The sequence below is a fragment of the Cyprinus carpio genome, chromosome A9 (assembly GCF_018340385.1).
Source record: "Cyprinus carpio isolate SPL01 chromosome A9, ASM1834038v1, whole genome shotgun sequence".
NCBI lineage: Eukaryota > Metazoa > Chordata > Actinopteri > Cypriniformes > Cyprinidae > Cyprinus > Cyprinus carpio.
In genome coordinates, this window is record NC_056580.1 from 24,538,888 (window position 1) to 24,554,553 (window position 15,666).

The window sequence follows — 15,666 nt, forward strand, 5'->3', positions numbered from 1 at the left end:
ATACACATGTAGTCCCACCCTAAACTTACACTGTTGAGCCAATGTTGTTATATCTGTCCAAGTCAGTTAAACACTCTAAAATAAATAAAATAATATATGCAAAAAATTACAATTTTTTTTAGATCCTTCTTTTTGTGTTATTCATTGCCTGTTTTCCAAACAATCATGTACAAGACTTCGAGTTTGTCTGCACTGTATTATTGTCACCCTAGATTTACAGCTATGTGGGAACATTCTTCAAACAATGCATAACTCTCCACAAGAGCCTTACTGATAATACTGCTATAATGCTTTTCAGATGCATGGCATTTTTCAAAACACTAAACTGATGGTATTTTTTCCAACAATCTCTCAGGAATTTTTGGTAAAGGGAGCCCTCTGGTGACTAAAATCTCAACTTGTAATGTTAGTTAATATGCCATTGTGAGATTTCCATTTCAATCTAGTTCAAGTGCTGTTGTTTTAAAATTATGGGTGTAACTGGAATTATATGATGTGGGTTAGTAATTATATGGTAGATTAAACAGATAATCTTGCTAAAGATTCCATTTTAAGTAATTTAGCAGTACATTTAAATTATATTGTAGCTATTTAAAATAACGAAGAAAGGAATGTGAAGAATTCTTCTGGTGACTAAAAATATATTATTCTATATATCATATTATAACATATATATTATATAATATTAATAATATATATTATTGTAAAATATTGTATATATTTTTTATTATTAATATATTTTCTATTCTATTCTATTCTATTCTATTCTATTCTATTCTATTATATAATAATAATAATAATAATTCCTTACATTTATATAGCGCTTTTCTAGGCACTCAAAGTGCTTTACATTGTACATCTCCTCATCCACCACCAGTATGCAGCATCCACCTGGATGATGCAACGGCAGCCATAGTGCGCCAGAACGCCCACCACACACCAGCTTACTGGTGGAGAGGAGACAGAGTGATGAAGCCAATCAGCGGATATGATATTATAATTTATTACAATAGATATAGCTAATATGTGTGACCCTGGACCACAAAACCAAGCTAAATAAATAAGCTTTCCATTGATGTATGGTTTGTTAGGATAGGATAATATTTGGCTGAGATGCAACTATTTGAAAATCTGGAATCTGAGGGTGCAAAAAAAATCAAAATATTGAGAAAATCGCCTTTAAAGTTGTCCAAATGAAGTTCTTAGCAATGCATATTACAAATCAAAAATGAAGTTTTTATATATTTACGGTAGGATATTTATAAAATATTTTAATGGAACATGATCTTTACTTAATATCCTAATGATTTTTGGCATAAAAGAAAAATCTATAATTTTGGCCCATACAATGTATTTTTGGCTATTGCTACAAATATACCCCAGCAATTGGTTTTGTGGTCCAGGGTCACATGTGTCCAATGTGACACTTGTGCTTTCTTGTGCTGGACACATATTCCAGTGATATCTGTCAGGTTGTATGACTATTTTATGCATGCTATTCCAACTAAATCACTTACTTAAAGCAAGAGAAGTCACACAATGAACAAATCTATTGTGTATCACTGCTAGGCTAAACAACACAGTAATGAATCACAATTGCACTGTCTATTGTCTAAAGGAACACTTTTTATCATAACACAAGAGGAGGTTGATGATTCTCAGTAATATAATTGTCACTTTCCACAACCCAGTTTGTTTCTAGAAATAATGTGCATGTTTATCAAACATGAGCATGCAAATTGGTCTAATGAAACTGTCCTGGCCATAAACAAGGTCATCTAATTATCAGCAACAATGAAATAGACTTTGAATTTACACTAATGCATTCACGTCACAGGAAGAGTGACTCAAGCTCTCTTCTTCTGCCTACTTATTTGCAGAGACAAAACTTGTTTTGGCTGGCGGAGCAAAATAACCTAAGAAAAATGCTCTGTAGAATATTAACAAACATATTTCGGTTATAGGTTAAAGGAACAGTTCACCCAAAATATGAGTTTGTTTCTTCATCTGAATAAATTTGGAGAAATTTAGCATTACATCACTTGCTCACCAATGGATCCTCTGCGGTGAATGGGTGCCGTCAAAATTATTCTAAACAGCTGATAAAAACATCACAATAATCCACAAGTAATCCACATTATTCCAGGCCATTAATTAACATCTTTTGAGGTGACAAGCTGCATTCGTAAGAAACAAATCCATCGTTAAGGCATTTTAACATTAAACCATTACTTCTGGCCAAAATACGAGTCCATAATCCATAACAACTCTTCCTCCAGTGAAAATGTCCATGCCCTGTTGTCCTCTCACATCAAAATCTGCTGACATATTTGTTTAGAACTGTTTAGGACTGTTTTGGCCCTTAACAGTGCTTGATCTGTGCATGTATCTCTATTTTTTAAGCAGATGTTTAGACACTCATTCTGACGGCACCCATTCACTGCAGAGGATCCACTGGTGAGCAAGTGATGTAATGCTAAATTTCTCCAAAATCTGCTCTGATGAAGAAACAAACTCATCTACATCTTGGTTGGCCTCAGGGTGAGTACATTTTCAGAGAATTTTCTTTTTGTGGTGATCTATTCCTTTAAGAACCAGATGTAACATACTGAATTTGAAAATACTTTTTGTGAGCTAACAGTAGATTTTTTTTCTGGAAGTTACTATAGTCAAAGGGTGGAAAAACACTGGGAACAAAGCACGCTGACAGCACTTATGCTAATCTAACCACCAACAGCTCTTCAGTATGATTGTGAAATAAAGAGGCTGAATTCATTCCTCTTAATTGCTATTCAAGACAAAATCTTTAATTGCTTTCCTCGCAGCCATCCAGCACAGTTGGCAACCAAAACAACAGCGAGCAAATTAGCCCCCAATCTGCAGCATCCCAATCGACGATGTAGAGAGGCCTCGTAATGAATGCAACCGTCTTTGTTCTGCCCACTCAACCCCTTTACGTCCAAGAGGCTTGAAATAAAATAGTAAGATTCAAATCATTATAATGCATTCTCTAAAGAAACAGGATCTCCCATGACACTCTGTTTAATACTGTACAGGGGTTGCCATGACAAAGACAGCAGTGAAATACTGACCATGTCATGTCATTCTTGGAAGTGCATTAATATTCATATTGTGTAGCTCTTGCATGTGGCCACATATGAAGCCTGTTTAACATGATGTTTGAGTACATTTGTCTGTATTCCTTTACAAAACAATCAACTTGTTGAGCAACACCTTCCATAAAATCAACCATTCAAATGTTTAATTCTTGAACACCTTCTAAGCTTTTTGATGAGTTATATCTAAAGACTAATTTTGATTTGTCAGATGATTTTGCTGAAAAAAAAAAGGAAGAAAAAAAAGAAAAAGCCAATTAAATTTCTGGTTGTGGCCATTAATGAGTAATTGACCAACTGTACACTGTCAAATTTTGCCCATAAAATGACCACTGAAACCAGTGCATCCACAAAATACTTTCAAATTTGATTATTTTTGTTACATTGTTTACAAATGTACCCAATAACACAATAAATATACTGAATCCAGCTTTTGCTGAAGTAATCCTGGTTAACGTGGTATAAAGGAAAATGTGCTTACCTGAGTCTCTCATATCAAAAAAAAAAAAAAAAGAAAGAAAAAAAACATACAAATGATGTTTATTCAGTGAGTTTTAAAACTCCTAATTCCACCCATAAATTTCCACCTAAACAACTGTACCCAAAAGATATTAGGCATGTTTTCTACAAATGTTCTAGCTTTTGCTGAACAAATCCCTGGTGAATATCTAAATAAAAGTGCTACCTGAGTTTCTTAAGAAGCCTAAGTATTAAGTACGCTATTAAATATTATGTTTGTTCATTAGGTTTCAGATGGGTCAATGTTTTAAATAAATTCCTGTCATTAAATTAGCCTTATAGGTTTATTCTGTGTTGCCAAAAATGTCTAGCACAGTTTGCTAACCCTAAAAAAATGTTTTTAAATAAAACACTAATAGTTTTTGTTATATTTTTATGTTGTTTGCAACTATAATAATAGAATAATAAATTATTACAGTATCCATGCCCAAGTAGTTTGTCTAACTTGTATGCTTATGTAGTGGTTTGAAGACGCTACTGTAAAAGAATGTAAAAGGCTATTGTTGTGTTTAAAAATAACACATAATTTTTTTATCCTCCTCTGTCGAGATTCAAATCATAATTCACACCCTGAAACCAATCCCGTGTAATGAATTGTGAATTAATTGTTTGATATAAAACCCTAGCTTTGATATAACTGCATTAATCAAATGTCTGAAATCATTTTATCTTTAAAGTTAATACACAAACCCATCAGTGTTGACCATGCCAAACTTTTCTTCAGCACGGACAGTGTTGAAAACAGCTGTGAAGCTCTCATCACTTGCCTCCCTCGGTGTTGACAGACGCCCTCTGAACTTCCCGGGTGACCCTCTGAACTGCATTTTTAATGACGCGAGTCTGGCTCTCGGTCAGGTCCCGGTTCGTCCTGCCGTCATCGGACTCTTTGGGCTTCACGGTCACAATGTTTCTCCTGGAGAGCTTGGATGAGAACGTGCCCATGTGGAAAAGCAAATCCCCGAGTTTATCAACAACATGGGAGAGGAAGTTGAAGTGACGACAGCTGTCCAAAGAATTTCCCTGTGTTTTCGAGACAAGTCACCTTAGTGCAACCATAACATCCTAATATAGGCAGCCCAGTTAAAAGCGCCACTGGCGGACGTGCGCGACCTCGAGGGTGACATTTCTATTACATGCACAGGGGGGCGCTATAACCCTGCCTGTTCTGACCAGTGGAGCCGTTTTATAAAAACAGTCCCAAAAAATGTATTGAGCAGATTTATTTAGAGCGTCACGAAAGAGGGTTGTCTCTTTATCTGTTTTCTCTGTATCTGATCTGTGTTGCAACCTGGAATTAAACCCTGCCATGCTGGTTTCTTCTGTCCAGAGGAGAACTGCCCCCTGGCTGAAGTTTTTTCTCCATTTCTGGCACCGATTTTGGTTCCTTGCCACTGTCGCCTTTGGCTTGCTTAGTTTGCTTAGTCTAATCTGTTCTTTTAATTGCCATGTCCATTTTAAACTTTTTTTTAATATATAATTTTGATGTAAAGCACTTTGTGACACTTGCTCTTGAAAGGTGCTATAGAAATAAACATTACTTACCACTTAGTTGGGGACACTTAACTGATTGCACAGACACTATTTTAAATGTTTTAAAAATGTATACAATAATTCTTACTTTAAGTAGGCTACTTTATGAATCAAATTCAAATATTTTTACATTCATTATTGTTAGAAAATTTAAGTAGCCATTTTTTGTATATATGTACACATTTTATTCAATACAATCCATTTCACACATCCATACTTTAAAGTCAAGGCTCGGTCTACACCACAAAGCTAATCCCAGAAGTTCTAAAAAATTTAAATAAATTTCAAACATGTCAAACATCCTCACAAGCTTTTAATGACAATTTTCTTCCTTCAGAAAAACAAACCACAACAGTGAAAAACAGGATTAAACAAGAATCTAAAAAAAAAATAAAAAAAAAATCACTATATTACTATGCAATCTATGGACAAAAAAACATCAAAATATGTAATTAAAATTACAAAATTACATAAGAAAATGAACTGAGATCTGATGTCACAGAAATACTTATTCAACTAGTTCCTCTCTCTTGGTTGATTTTTAAGTTACTACAGTATACTATATACTACTGTATATTGCACAATTACAGCTTAACATCTCAGATGCTGGTCAAGGATGTTAAGTGAGGACAAAATGAGCTGCTATCAAGTTACTTAGTATAAGAAACAGGTCTTTATTTTAAAAAAAATAACAAATAACAATAATAATGATAATAATAAATTAATTATTTTTCCAGAAAAATGAAAATGCTAAATGTGAATGTTGACCACAAGATGTCACTATCTGGAAAGTTGATTCTAAATGCCTGCTGATCATAACAGAACTGGAAAATAACCGCATGATACACTTTAAGATTCATTTGAAGATTTAATTTATTATGAAATGAGTGTCTGGATCTGAATGACTTTTGTATGTAAATTCCCAAAATGAAAATGAAATCGAAGTAGCACACAGGATGAGAATTGTAATTGAATTGAACATATAAATTACAAACAAAATTGAATAGGCTGAGAATGGGAACTAATGAAATTCAATTCTTCTTTGATGGTGAATTTCTTTGTACTGCAATTCAGTAAATTCCTCTTCCTGTCTTTTCAATTCAAATTCCAGTTCAACATCCTGTGAAGCCAGTTCAATTCAAATTTCGACTGAAAGGCAGCCATGTTTCTTTTTTTCATATTAGCACCTTTGACAATTCAAAAGTGTTAAATCAAAGCCATATATGAAACTACAATGGAAGCACTGGTGGCTTTAAAAGGTCAGTTCATAAAAAAATAAAATTCTGTCTTTATTTACCACCATCATATTCCACATTCCAAACCCATATTATTTGTTTTGTGAATTCTAAGCTACAGTAAGTGTGAGGAATAAACCACCTCAAACATTCATCAAATAACTTACTTGACAGCCATGGTCCCCATTCACTTTTACTGCACGGAAAAGAGCAGCTTGGACATTCTCTATAAATATCACCATATGGGTTCAATGGAAAAAAACAACAACAACAAAAAACAAAGCTTTAAATGGGATTAGGCGGGGAAATTATGACAGAATTTTAATTTTGGGGTGAACTATCCCTTTGCAATTGAATGGATGCAGCTGTAAAATAATGTTCAAGCGTGTCCCAAACCGTTTGCTTGTGTAGCATCTTGCGGTCTGAAGTTTTTCAGCTGTTCCATGAAACCTGGATTCGGACACGAGGCGGGTCGAGCTGACTTCACCAGTGCAAATGTGTCACCAAATGGCTGATTTTCCTTCAACATCAGATATCCAATGACGACCGAAACAGAACGTGAAACTCCAGAATTGCAGTGGACAAGTACAACTCCTTTCTAAAGAGAGAAACTAATTGTTCAGTCAGACAGCATTAAAATAAACTGTTTCCAGAAGCTACTGGAATCCCTCTATGGAGGCATTTAATTTCACATCATTACATGCTCCATTATAAAGCATGTAATTAATCCTATGCTAATTGCAAGGAATTACAAAATTGCAAGTTACGGGTGAGAGAACCACTTTCTGCCTAGTTGAGAAGAACATTATTTCATTAACTGAGCTGTTGTTTCCCTTTGCAACATAGACGACATAGTAAATTAGGTGACAGGAGGCACTATGTTCGTTTCACAAAGGAATGGAAACTTATTTCCAGCAGCCATTGTAATCATAAACCTTAGTGAATTTGAATCATGAGGCAGTGTCAGGTTAAGGGTGACTTGCGACACTATTTAGTAAAGAGGCTGTATGACAAACAATGGCCCGTTAGTGATATGATCTTTCTACAACTGGCTAAATAATGCATTGTGAAAACTCAGCATCCATTATTCAGCATGCCACACCGTTACCTAGAATAACGGAATTAGCCATTGGATGACCGTGCCGTATCACATAGGCCAGGCGCTAATGCCCAACACTCAGGAAATTACACAGAGAGAATGAAATGTTCCTCTTATAATGACCTCCGTACACTGGTGTTACATTATACAAAAATTGTGCAAAAACATTCTTGAAAATCACATGATATTAACCAAATGTAATCATGAATACGCCATGAAACAAAAGGCAAATGTTACCTCAGCTTTAGCCTGGTCGATAAATTGTGCACACTCCTCGATATATGATATGATATTAGTGTCAGGTAGATCCAGTATGCTCAGTGTTTTATAGATGAACAGGTCAGGAAAGGCATTTTCCACACCATACGCAACATTTAATATATGTGTGACCTGAAATCAATGGAAACACATTATAAGTCTTAAAACAAAGTTATTTTATGTTAAAAATAACATAAAATAATAAACTCACCTTATATTTCCTCAAAGTACCAAAGTCATGAGCGGCATCTTGTGACCCTTTGAAATAAACATAATTCAAATTAATTCTTATTACAGCAGAATAGAATAGAATAGAATAGAATAGAATAGAATAGAATAGAATAGAATAGAATAATAGACTTTATTGTCCCATTTTTTGGAAATTTGTCTTAGACTCTAATACCACACCCAGCAATCAACATCAGATACATATAACATATACCACATAACTCAAAAATAATAGCAATAATAATAATAACAATAATAATTTAAAAATTAAGTATTAAATTATGAAAGTCTTTAAAAATACAAATGTATTATTACAATATATAAAAATGTATATAAAATCATTTGTAATAGTGTTTTATATAATTTGTATTTTTTTAAATAATTTTAATTATAATTTTTATTTATAAAACGTCTGTATTTTATTTTTATTTATAATTTTACATTAGATACAATTAGATAAACATACATTTTATTTAATGCATACCTTAGATGTTCAATATACAACAAAAAATGATACATAAAATGACTTGTAAAATATAATTCTACAATTATATAGTACATATTTGTAAACATTTTATAAAGATTAAAATGTCTATTCCAAATGAGCAAACAGCCCATTCCGAGAGTTTATTACATATTGGCCTACTTTCATACTTTTCTAGTGTCAAATGAGAAGACCAGCTACTCACCAAGTAATAGATATGGTTTAATATATCCAACCTGAAGGTCCCAGTTATTATCCTGAATATATCCACATGCAGTTTCAGGCTGTACTGTTTCCTCAACCACCTGTACAGTGGAACCTTTCCATGTCTCAATAATGCGCCTGCCGCTCAAAGTCGTTACTCTGGTGCATTGTTTCCGCAAATTAGCTTTGGAGAAGGATTTTATTTCTTGTGCGAGCGACTGCATCACATTTGCGGTGGAGATGTCCAAGGCAGAAATGTAAAGGAGCGAATTTAAGTTAGTGCTGTGAGACCGTTCGTTGCTCCCTCACTAGTAGCCTAATGCCCGTCTACATTTCTGTGACCTGGATACTACCTGAAAACTGAGAAGATTCATTAGCGCACCTCAGCATAATTACCTGGGGAACATGAAACTATAGTGACACCCAAAGGAGAGAAGTATAACTGCATATGAGCCTGTTTAAACTAATATTATTCACGTATTTTCAGGGCAGTAATTTTCTGGGTGCAATCGGTTGACGTTCGTCTCGCCAAAACCAAATGGTCTTTGGTGGAGCCCAGTTAGCTAACCATTCGAATAAGTTTAAAAAACATTATTTTTTTATTTTTTAGTTTTTGGGGATATACACTGCTGTTCAAAAGTTTGGGATCAGTAGGCCTAAGATGTGTTTTCAAGTATTTTCTGCATTTATTTGACCAAAAAATACAGAAAACAACAGTAATATTGTAAAATATTATTATAGTATTCTATTTTAATATAATGTAAAATATAATTTATTTCCGAGATGCAACGCTGATTTTTCAGCATCATTACTCCAGTCTTCAGTGTCACATGATCCTTCAGAAATCATTCTAATATGCTGATTTATCAATGTTGGAAACAGTTATGCTGTTTAATATTGTTTTGGAACCTGTTATACTTTTTCAGGATTATTTGATGAATAAAGTTAAACAGCATTTAATATAGAAATCTTGTCAAACAATATAAGTCTGTATTGTCACCTTTTTTTATCAATTTAACATCCTTGCTGAATAAAAACATTAATTACTTTCAAAAATGAAGGAAAGAAAGAAAGAAAAATGACCGACCCCGGACTTTTGAACGGTGTAGTGTAGCTATATTGTTACAAAAGATTTCTATTTTGAATAAATAGCTGGTTGGCTGGTTTTAGCTGGTTGTCTAGCCTGGTCATAGCGGGTCATAGCTGGTCAGCAGACTGGTTTTAAATGGGTTTTGGCCACTTCTTTAGCTGTCCATGCCAACCAGCTTATGCTGATTTTAGCTGTGTTTTTTTTTTTTTTTTTTTTTTGCAGGGGTTTTAAACTTTTTATAAAGACTTCTTCAAAGACTAGACTCCGACATTAAACAAGCACTACAAATGTTTAAAATAAAATTTTAATGGTTTGTGAATTACATAATTACACTTTCATAAAAACATTTCTTAAGCATATTTGTGTTGTTGACGTTGCATTTACACGATTTTGATCCGCATGTTTTCAGAGTTTCGCAATTGAATCATTTTGCAAAGCAATTAGTTCGAAAATCTTTGTTTCTTTCATTACTCATGACAGCATTTTCTAATCTTCAGCTATTAAACTCTTTAACATAAAATAATCTCGATTTCTTTATCAAAACAAAATCACTTTAAATGGATTTTTTTTTTAAATATAGAAAACGCTTTTTTGTGTATTAAATTAACCAAATAAAGCTTCAAAATAACTTCAGAATCAACAATCACATCTTTTCAACAGCACGAGGGGGGCGGAGGTCCTGCGGAGGGCTCTGGTCACATGACGCAATGACGTCGTTGCCGGAAGTAGCCTCGTTCTGGCCGTCAGGGCAACACCTAGAAAAAAACACACATCCCCGACGACGCGCCTCAAGCCCGTAATATGGGCGAATTTTAACACTAAAAACCTACTCGTTTTGGCACTTTACCCTTTAACACTACACGAGGAATCCGTTGGCTTGTGATTTAGCTCATTTTAACGGTCGTTTGAGCCATGTCTCGGGGCGCGCTGCAGCCGAGCCAGCAGAAGCTGGCGGAGAAACTGACGATCCTCAACGACCGCGGCATCGGGATGCTCACGCGCATCTACAACATCAAGAAGGTGAGAATAAGAGCTTCTTGCATGAGTGTTTCGGACGACTGCAGTAAGCGCACACAAATACACACACGGGGTTGATGAGGCCAGGCCCTGATTGAGTGCGTGCGTGTGTGTGCGCGACACAGCCATAAATCAATGTTTACGCTGTATTCTGCATTACTGGCTCATTTTGAATGAGATTTAGCACAGGCTAGTGAATCTCCAGGCGAAACGAGTCGATCTAATCCATATTAGTTGGTGAGATGAGGATAGGTCATGTCTTAGTTTTACCTCCCCTGCGATCATAAAGCAAAGATACCATGCTAAACATCTATTTACTGGCACTGTCTATTCAGGGATAAGTGCACAAAGCCATGATTGAGAAGGCCTGTGAACACTGTGTGTCCAGACTAGAACCTCACCGTGACCCCGCTTTTAAAGCACTTATAATGACCCATCTATAAAGGAGGATAATCCAGTCCAGACATCTCAGCTCTGAAAGCGTGAGTTTCTACAAAGATCTAATTGTGGCTAGTTGGTAGTGGCCGGACAGTGCTGGATAAATCGAATCTGTCTGTTTGATTTGTCAATGGGTGTGTTGAAAACAGCACACTAAGCCCTTGCACTCCTTCAGCTGTCATACCTGAAGTCAACAGTATGTCTGACAGATGTCAGATCTGTAGGGTTCTGAGGTGGGTCTGCTGGTGGTTTGACACGGTCGTGTCCTGCAGTATTGCTATTTTATCAGTTCCTTTTGATAGTGAGGAGTGATTTTAATCGTTAGTGTAACTGTTTGATTTTGCTGAGTTGTAACAAGAAATCATTGATCTAAGATTCAGAGGCATTATGGGATGGGATTATTGGATATTAAACATATTTGGGTGAATATCACAGAAACACCAATATGTCCGGGTCATATTTTAAAACAAAATCCAAAGATATTTTGCTTAAATGTTTTATATTGTGACATTATTTTCATGGCAATTTTTCATTATTTTAATGCAAATATTTATTTTTCTAATATATATTTAATGTATTTTTACTATTATGTTTTAAATTTTTATTTATATGTAAATATAAATAATATAATTTAAATTATATTACATTATTTGTGTGACACTGTGTCATAACTAGAATAGTTATCAAGTTATTTGTCTGGCCACACTAAACAAATATATTAACAACATTAAAATTAAATTATTAAAATTAATTTAAGTGCTTATTTTACATAAAATTACAGGGAAATTTTTTTGCAAAGCAAAAGTCTAACAATCAAACAAACTAATTCTGATTATCTGAAAAAAAGGCCAAATTGTAAATTGGCCTAAAAAAATATATGTTCATTAATATTCCAAACATTTTCGTTAACCATATAAAACTCAACCATTTAAAACACTAAAACTCAATACAATGAAGTGCAACATTTAAAATACAGATAAAACACCTTTAAAAATAAAATAATAATAATAAATAAAAACAATATGGAAAATTTCCTTATATTAATATGTACATTGTGCCCTATTTTTATGTTTTTTTATGCACAAATGTGTATATGGCAGGAAGGTGCTTCATTGTCACCAAGTAATTATGGTATTTATTTTCACTACACAGAGCCGTAGTTCACTGACAAGCTAGATGATATTGAGTTTGAAATCGAATGCGATTCATCTGCGATTATGAGGGTAATTTTGTCTAATTGTCAGTGAACTACGGCTCTGTGTAGTGAAAGCCGCTCAATCTGAAAGCAGGTGATGCTGATTTAATACTAATCATGGGACCGGCTTTACTGACGAGATGCGCATGACAATCGAATGCGATTAATTGTACAGCCCTAGCTTTACTATATAAAAAAAAAGTACTGAACCATAATTTGTAAATGAATAAAAATATTAATATTAATTATTTACTGATCATTAAAATTAGCTCATAGTTCATTAACTAATGTTAACAGAAGAAATATTAACATTTAAAAGTGTGTTAGTAAATGTTAAAATTAACACACTCTAACAAGGAAAACTTCTACAGCTTTCAATAATTCTAATGTTAGAAATGCAAAAGCGTAGCTCTGCATCTAGGACAATTCGCAGGTATTGACTGGACGCATCACGTTCAGTTCAAGCGGTGGTCTAAAACACTTTATTTAAGCACCAAATGAGCAAAAAGTTACTTCAGGTATGAACAAAGTGGGGTATATGAATTTGAGATTCAGTTAAAAAAAAATCCCGATTAGGCAGAAGCTGCGATTTTCATGTGTATCTTTCAGTGATGCACAGTTCTGTGATCAGTAGTAAATCTCCATCCAAAGGCCAGAGGGCACTCTCTCGCTGAAAATCCAAATATGAAGAAATAAACAGAAGATTTTACTGCTTTTATTGATTCAACGTGACTAATAAACACACGACTACTGTAATAAATGGTTTATCTGAGTTCTTCTTATTATAATTTTCATCATAATAAAGTACATCTATTAGGGTTGGGCGAATCTCTAAAATGAAATCGAAAGTGGTTTCTATAGCGGCTCCCTGATGCCCGCAATTTATATAGTCACCTATACTTACCCCACGATATAATTGCAAGAAAAAAGTTTTGAAATATATATTTTTTTATCCTCCCATCTCAGAATCAGAATCAGAATCAGAATCAGAAAGAGCTTTATTGCCAAGTATGCTTGCGCATACAAGGAATTTGTTTTAGTGACATAAGCTTCCAGTACACAAAAGACAACAACACATAGTCAAAAAAATAAAAAATAAAAACCCTTTGCAGATAAATAAGTGTATAAACAATTGTGCTATAAATGATAATGGAATTGGATTGAGTAAGATGCAGGGATGTACTAGGATGAAGGGGTAAAAAAAAAATATAAGGATATTGCACATTTTTATTGTATAAGTGGGGAACATTTAACTGTTCATGAGGTAGATTGCCTGGGGGAAGAAACTGTTCTTGTGCCTGACTGTCCTGGTATTTGCGGCTCTGAAGCGCCGGCCAGATGGCAAGAGTTCAAAGATGGGGTAACTTGGGTGTGAGGGATCCAGAGTGATTTTCTGAGCCCTTTTCCTCACTCTGGATGTATACAGTTCTTGAAGGGTGGGCAGGGAAGTACCAATAATCCTTTCAGCAGTCCGAACCGTTCTCTGTAGTCTTCTGATGTCTGATTTTGTAGCTGAACCAAACCACACAGTTATTGAAGTGCACAGGACAGACTCAATGACGGCTGAGTAGAACTGTTTCAGCAGCTCCTGTGGCAGGTTAAACTTCCTCAGCTGGTGAAGGAAGTACAGCCTTTGTTGGGCCTTTTTAACAATGGAGTCAATGTGATTGTCCCACTTCAGGTCCTGAGAGATGGTGGTTCCCAGGAATCTGAATGACTCCACTGCAGCCACAGTGCTGTTCATGTTGGTGAGTGGGGGGAGTGCAGGGGGGTTTCTTCTGAAGTCCACGATCATCTCCACTGTTTTTGAGCGTGTTCAGCTCCAGGTTGTTAAGACTGCACCAGACAGCCAGCTGCTCAACCTCTTGTCTGTAAGCAGACTCGTCCCGTCCTGGATGAGACCGATGAGTGTGGTGTCGTCTGCAAACTTCAGGAGCTTGACAAAGGGGTCTTTTGAGGTGCAGTCGTTGGTGTACAGCGAGAAGAGCAGGGGGGAGAGAACACATCCCTGAGGGGCACCAGTGTTGGTGGATCAGCTGTTGGACATGAATTTCCCCAGTCTCACTAGCTGTTGCCTATCTGTCAGAAAGCTGGTGATCCACTGACAGATAGAACTAGGAACAGAGAGCTGGGTCAGTTTGGTCTGGAGGACTGTTGGGATGATGGTGTTGAAAGCCGAACTGAAGTCCACAAACAGGATCCTCACATAAGTCCCTGTTTTGTCCAGATGTTGCAGGATGAAGTGCAATCCCATGTTGATTGCATCATCCACAGACCTGTTTGCTCGGTAAGCAAACTGCAGGGGGTCCAGTAAGGGTCCAGTGATGTCCTTCAGATAAGCCAGAACCAGTTTTTCAAACGACTTCATGACGACATATGTTAGAGCCACAGGTCTGTAGTCGTTAAGTCCTGTAATCTTGGGTTTCTTTGGAATGGGGATGATGGTGGAGCGTTTGAAGCAGGAAGGCACTTCACACAACTCCAGAGATCTGTTGAAGATCTGTGAAAAGATGGGGGCCAGCTGGTCAGCACAGGTTTTCAAACAGGCTGGTGTAACGCCATCTGGGCCTGGTGCTTTTCTTCTTTTGTTCTTCCTGAAGACCTGGCGCACATCATCTTCACAGATTTGAAGAGCAGGAGGTGTGGAGAGGGGGATTGCAGGAGGTGTTAACGGTTGTGTAGAGAGATGGTCAGAATGGGTGTTGGGGGTTTCAAATCTACAATAAAACTCATTCAGGTCGTTAACAAGTCGTTGATTAGCCTCAGTGCAGGAGGATGGTGTCTTGTAATTAGTGATGGCTCTCAGTCCACTCCACACTGAAGTTGAGTCGTTGGAAGTAAACTGGTCTTCCAACTTTTTAGCGTAGGTCTTTTTAGCCGCTCTAATCTCTTTGTTCAGTGTGTTCCTGGCCTGATTGTACAAGACTCTGTCCCCATTTCTGTAGGCATCCTCTTTGGCCTGACGAAGATGTCTGAGTTTTGCTGTAAACCATGGCTTATCATTGTTGAATGTTAAATAAGTCCTGGTAGGAATGCATATATACTCACAAAAACTAATATATGATGTTACGGTCTCTGTGAGTTCGTCCAGATTGGTGGTAGCAGCTTCAAAAACACTCCAATCAGTGAGGTCAAAACAGGCTTGTAAATCCTGCTCTGTTTCGTTGTTCCATCTCTTTACAGTCTTTACTACAGGTTTAGCAGATTTAAGTTTCTGCCTGTAGGTTGGTATAAGATGAACCAGACAGTGATC

At 35.9% G+C, this 15,666-nt stretch overlaps 1 protein-coding gene and 1 pseudogene across 1 annotated transcript; one reads left to right on the forward strand and one right to left on the reverse strand.

The window, feature by feature from the left end:
* Positions 1–5,694: 5,694 nt before the first annotated feature.
* On the reverse strand, positions 5,695–9,397 carry LOC122134004 (dual specificity protein phosphatase 19-like). Its single transcript, XM_019117751.2, has 4 exons — positions 8,675–9,397; positions 7,969–8,015; positions 7,737–7,889; positions 5,695–6,998 (listed from the first exon to the last, which is right to left on the reverse strand). The coding sequence occupies exons 1-4, from the start codon at positions 8,895–8,897 to the stop codon at positions 6,780–6,782; spliced, it is 642 nt and encodes a 213-aa protein (XP_018973296.1). The 5' UTR covers positions 8,898–9,397; the 3' UTR covers positions 5,695–6,779.
* Positions 9,398–10,437: 1,040 nt separating this feature from the next.
* The window catches only part of LOC109104137, a 58,932-nt pseudogene continuing 53,703 nt past the window's right edge, over positions 10,438–15,666 (forward strand).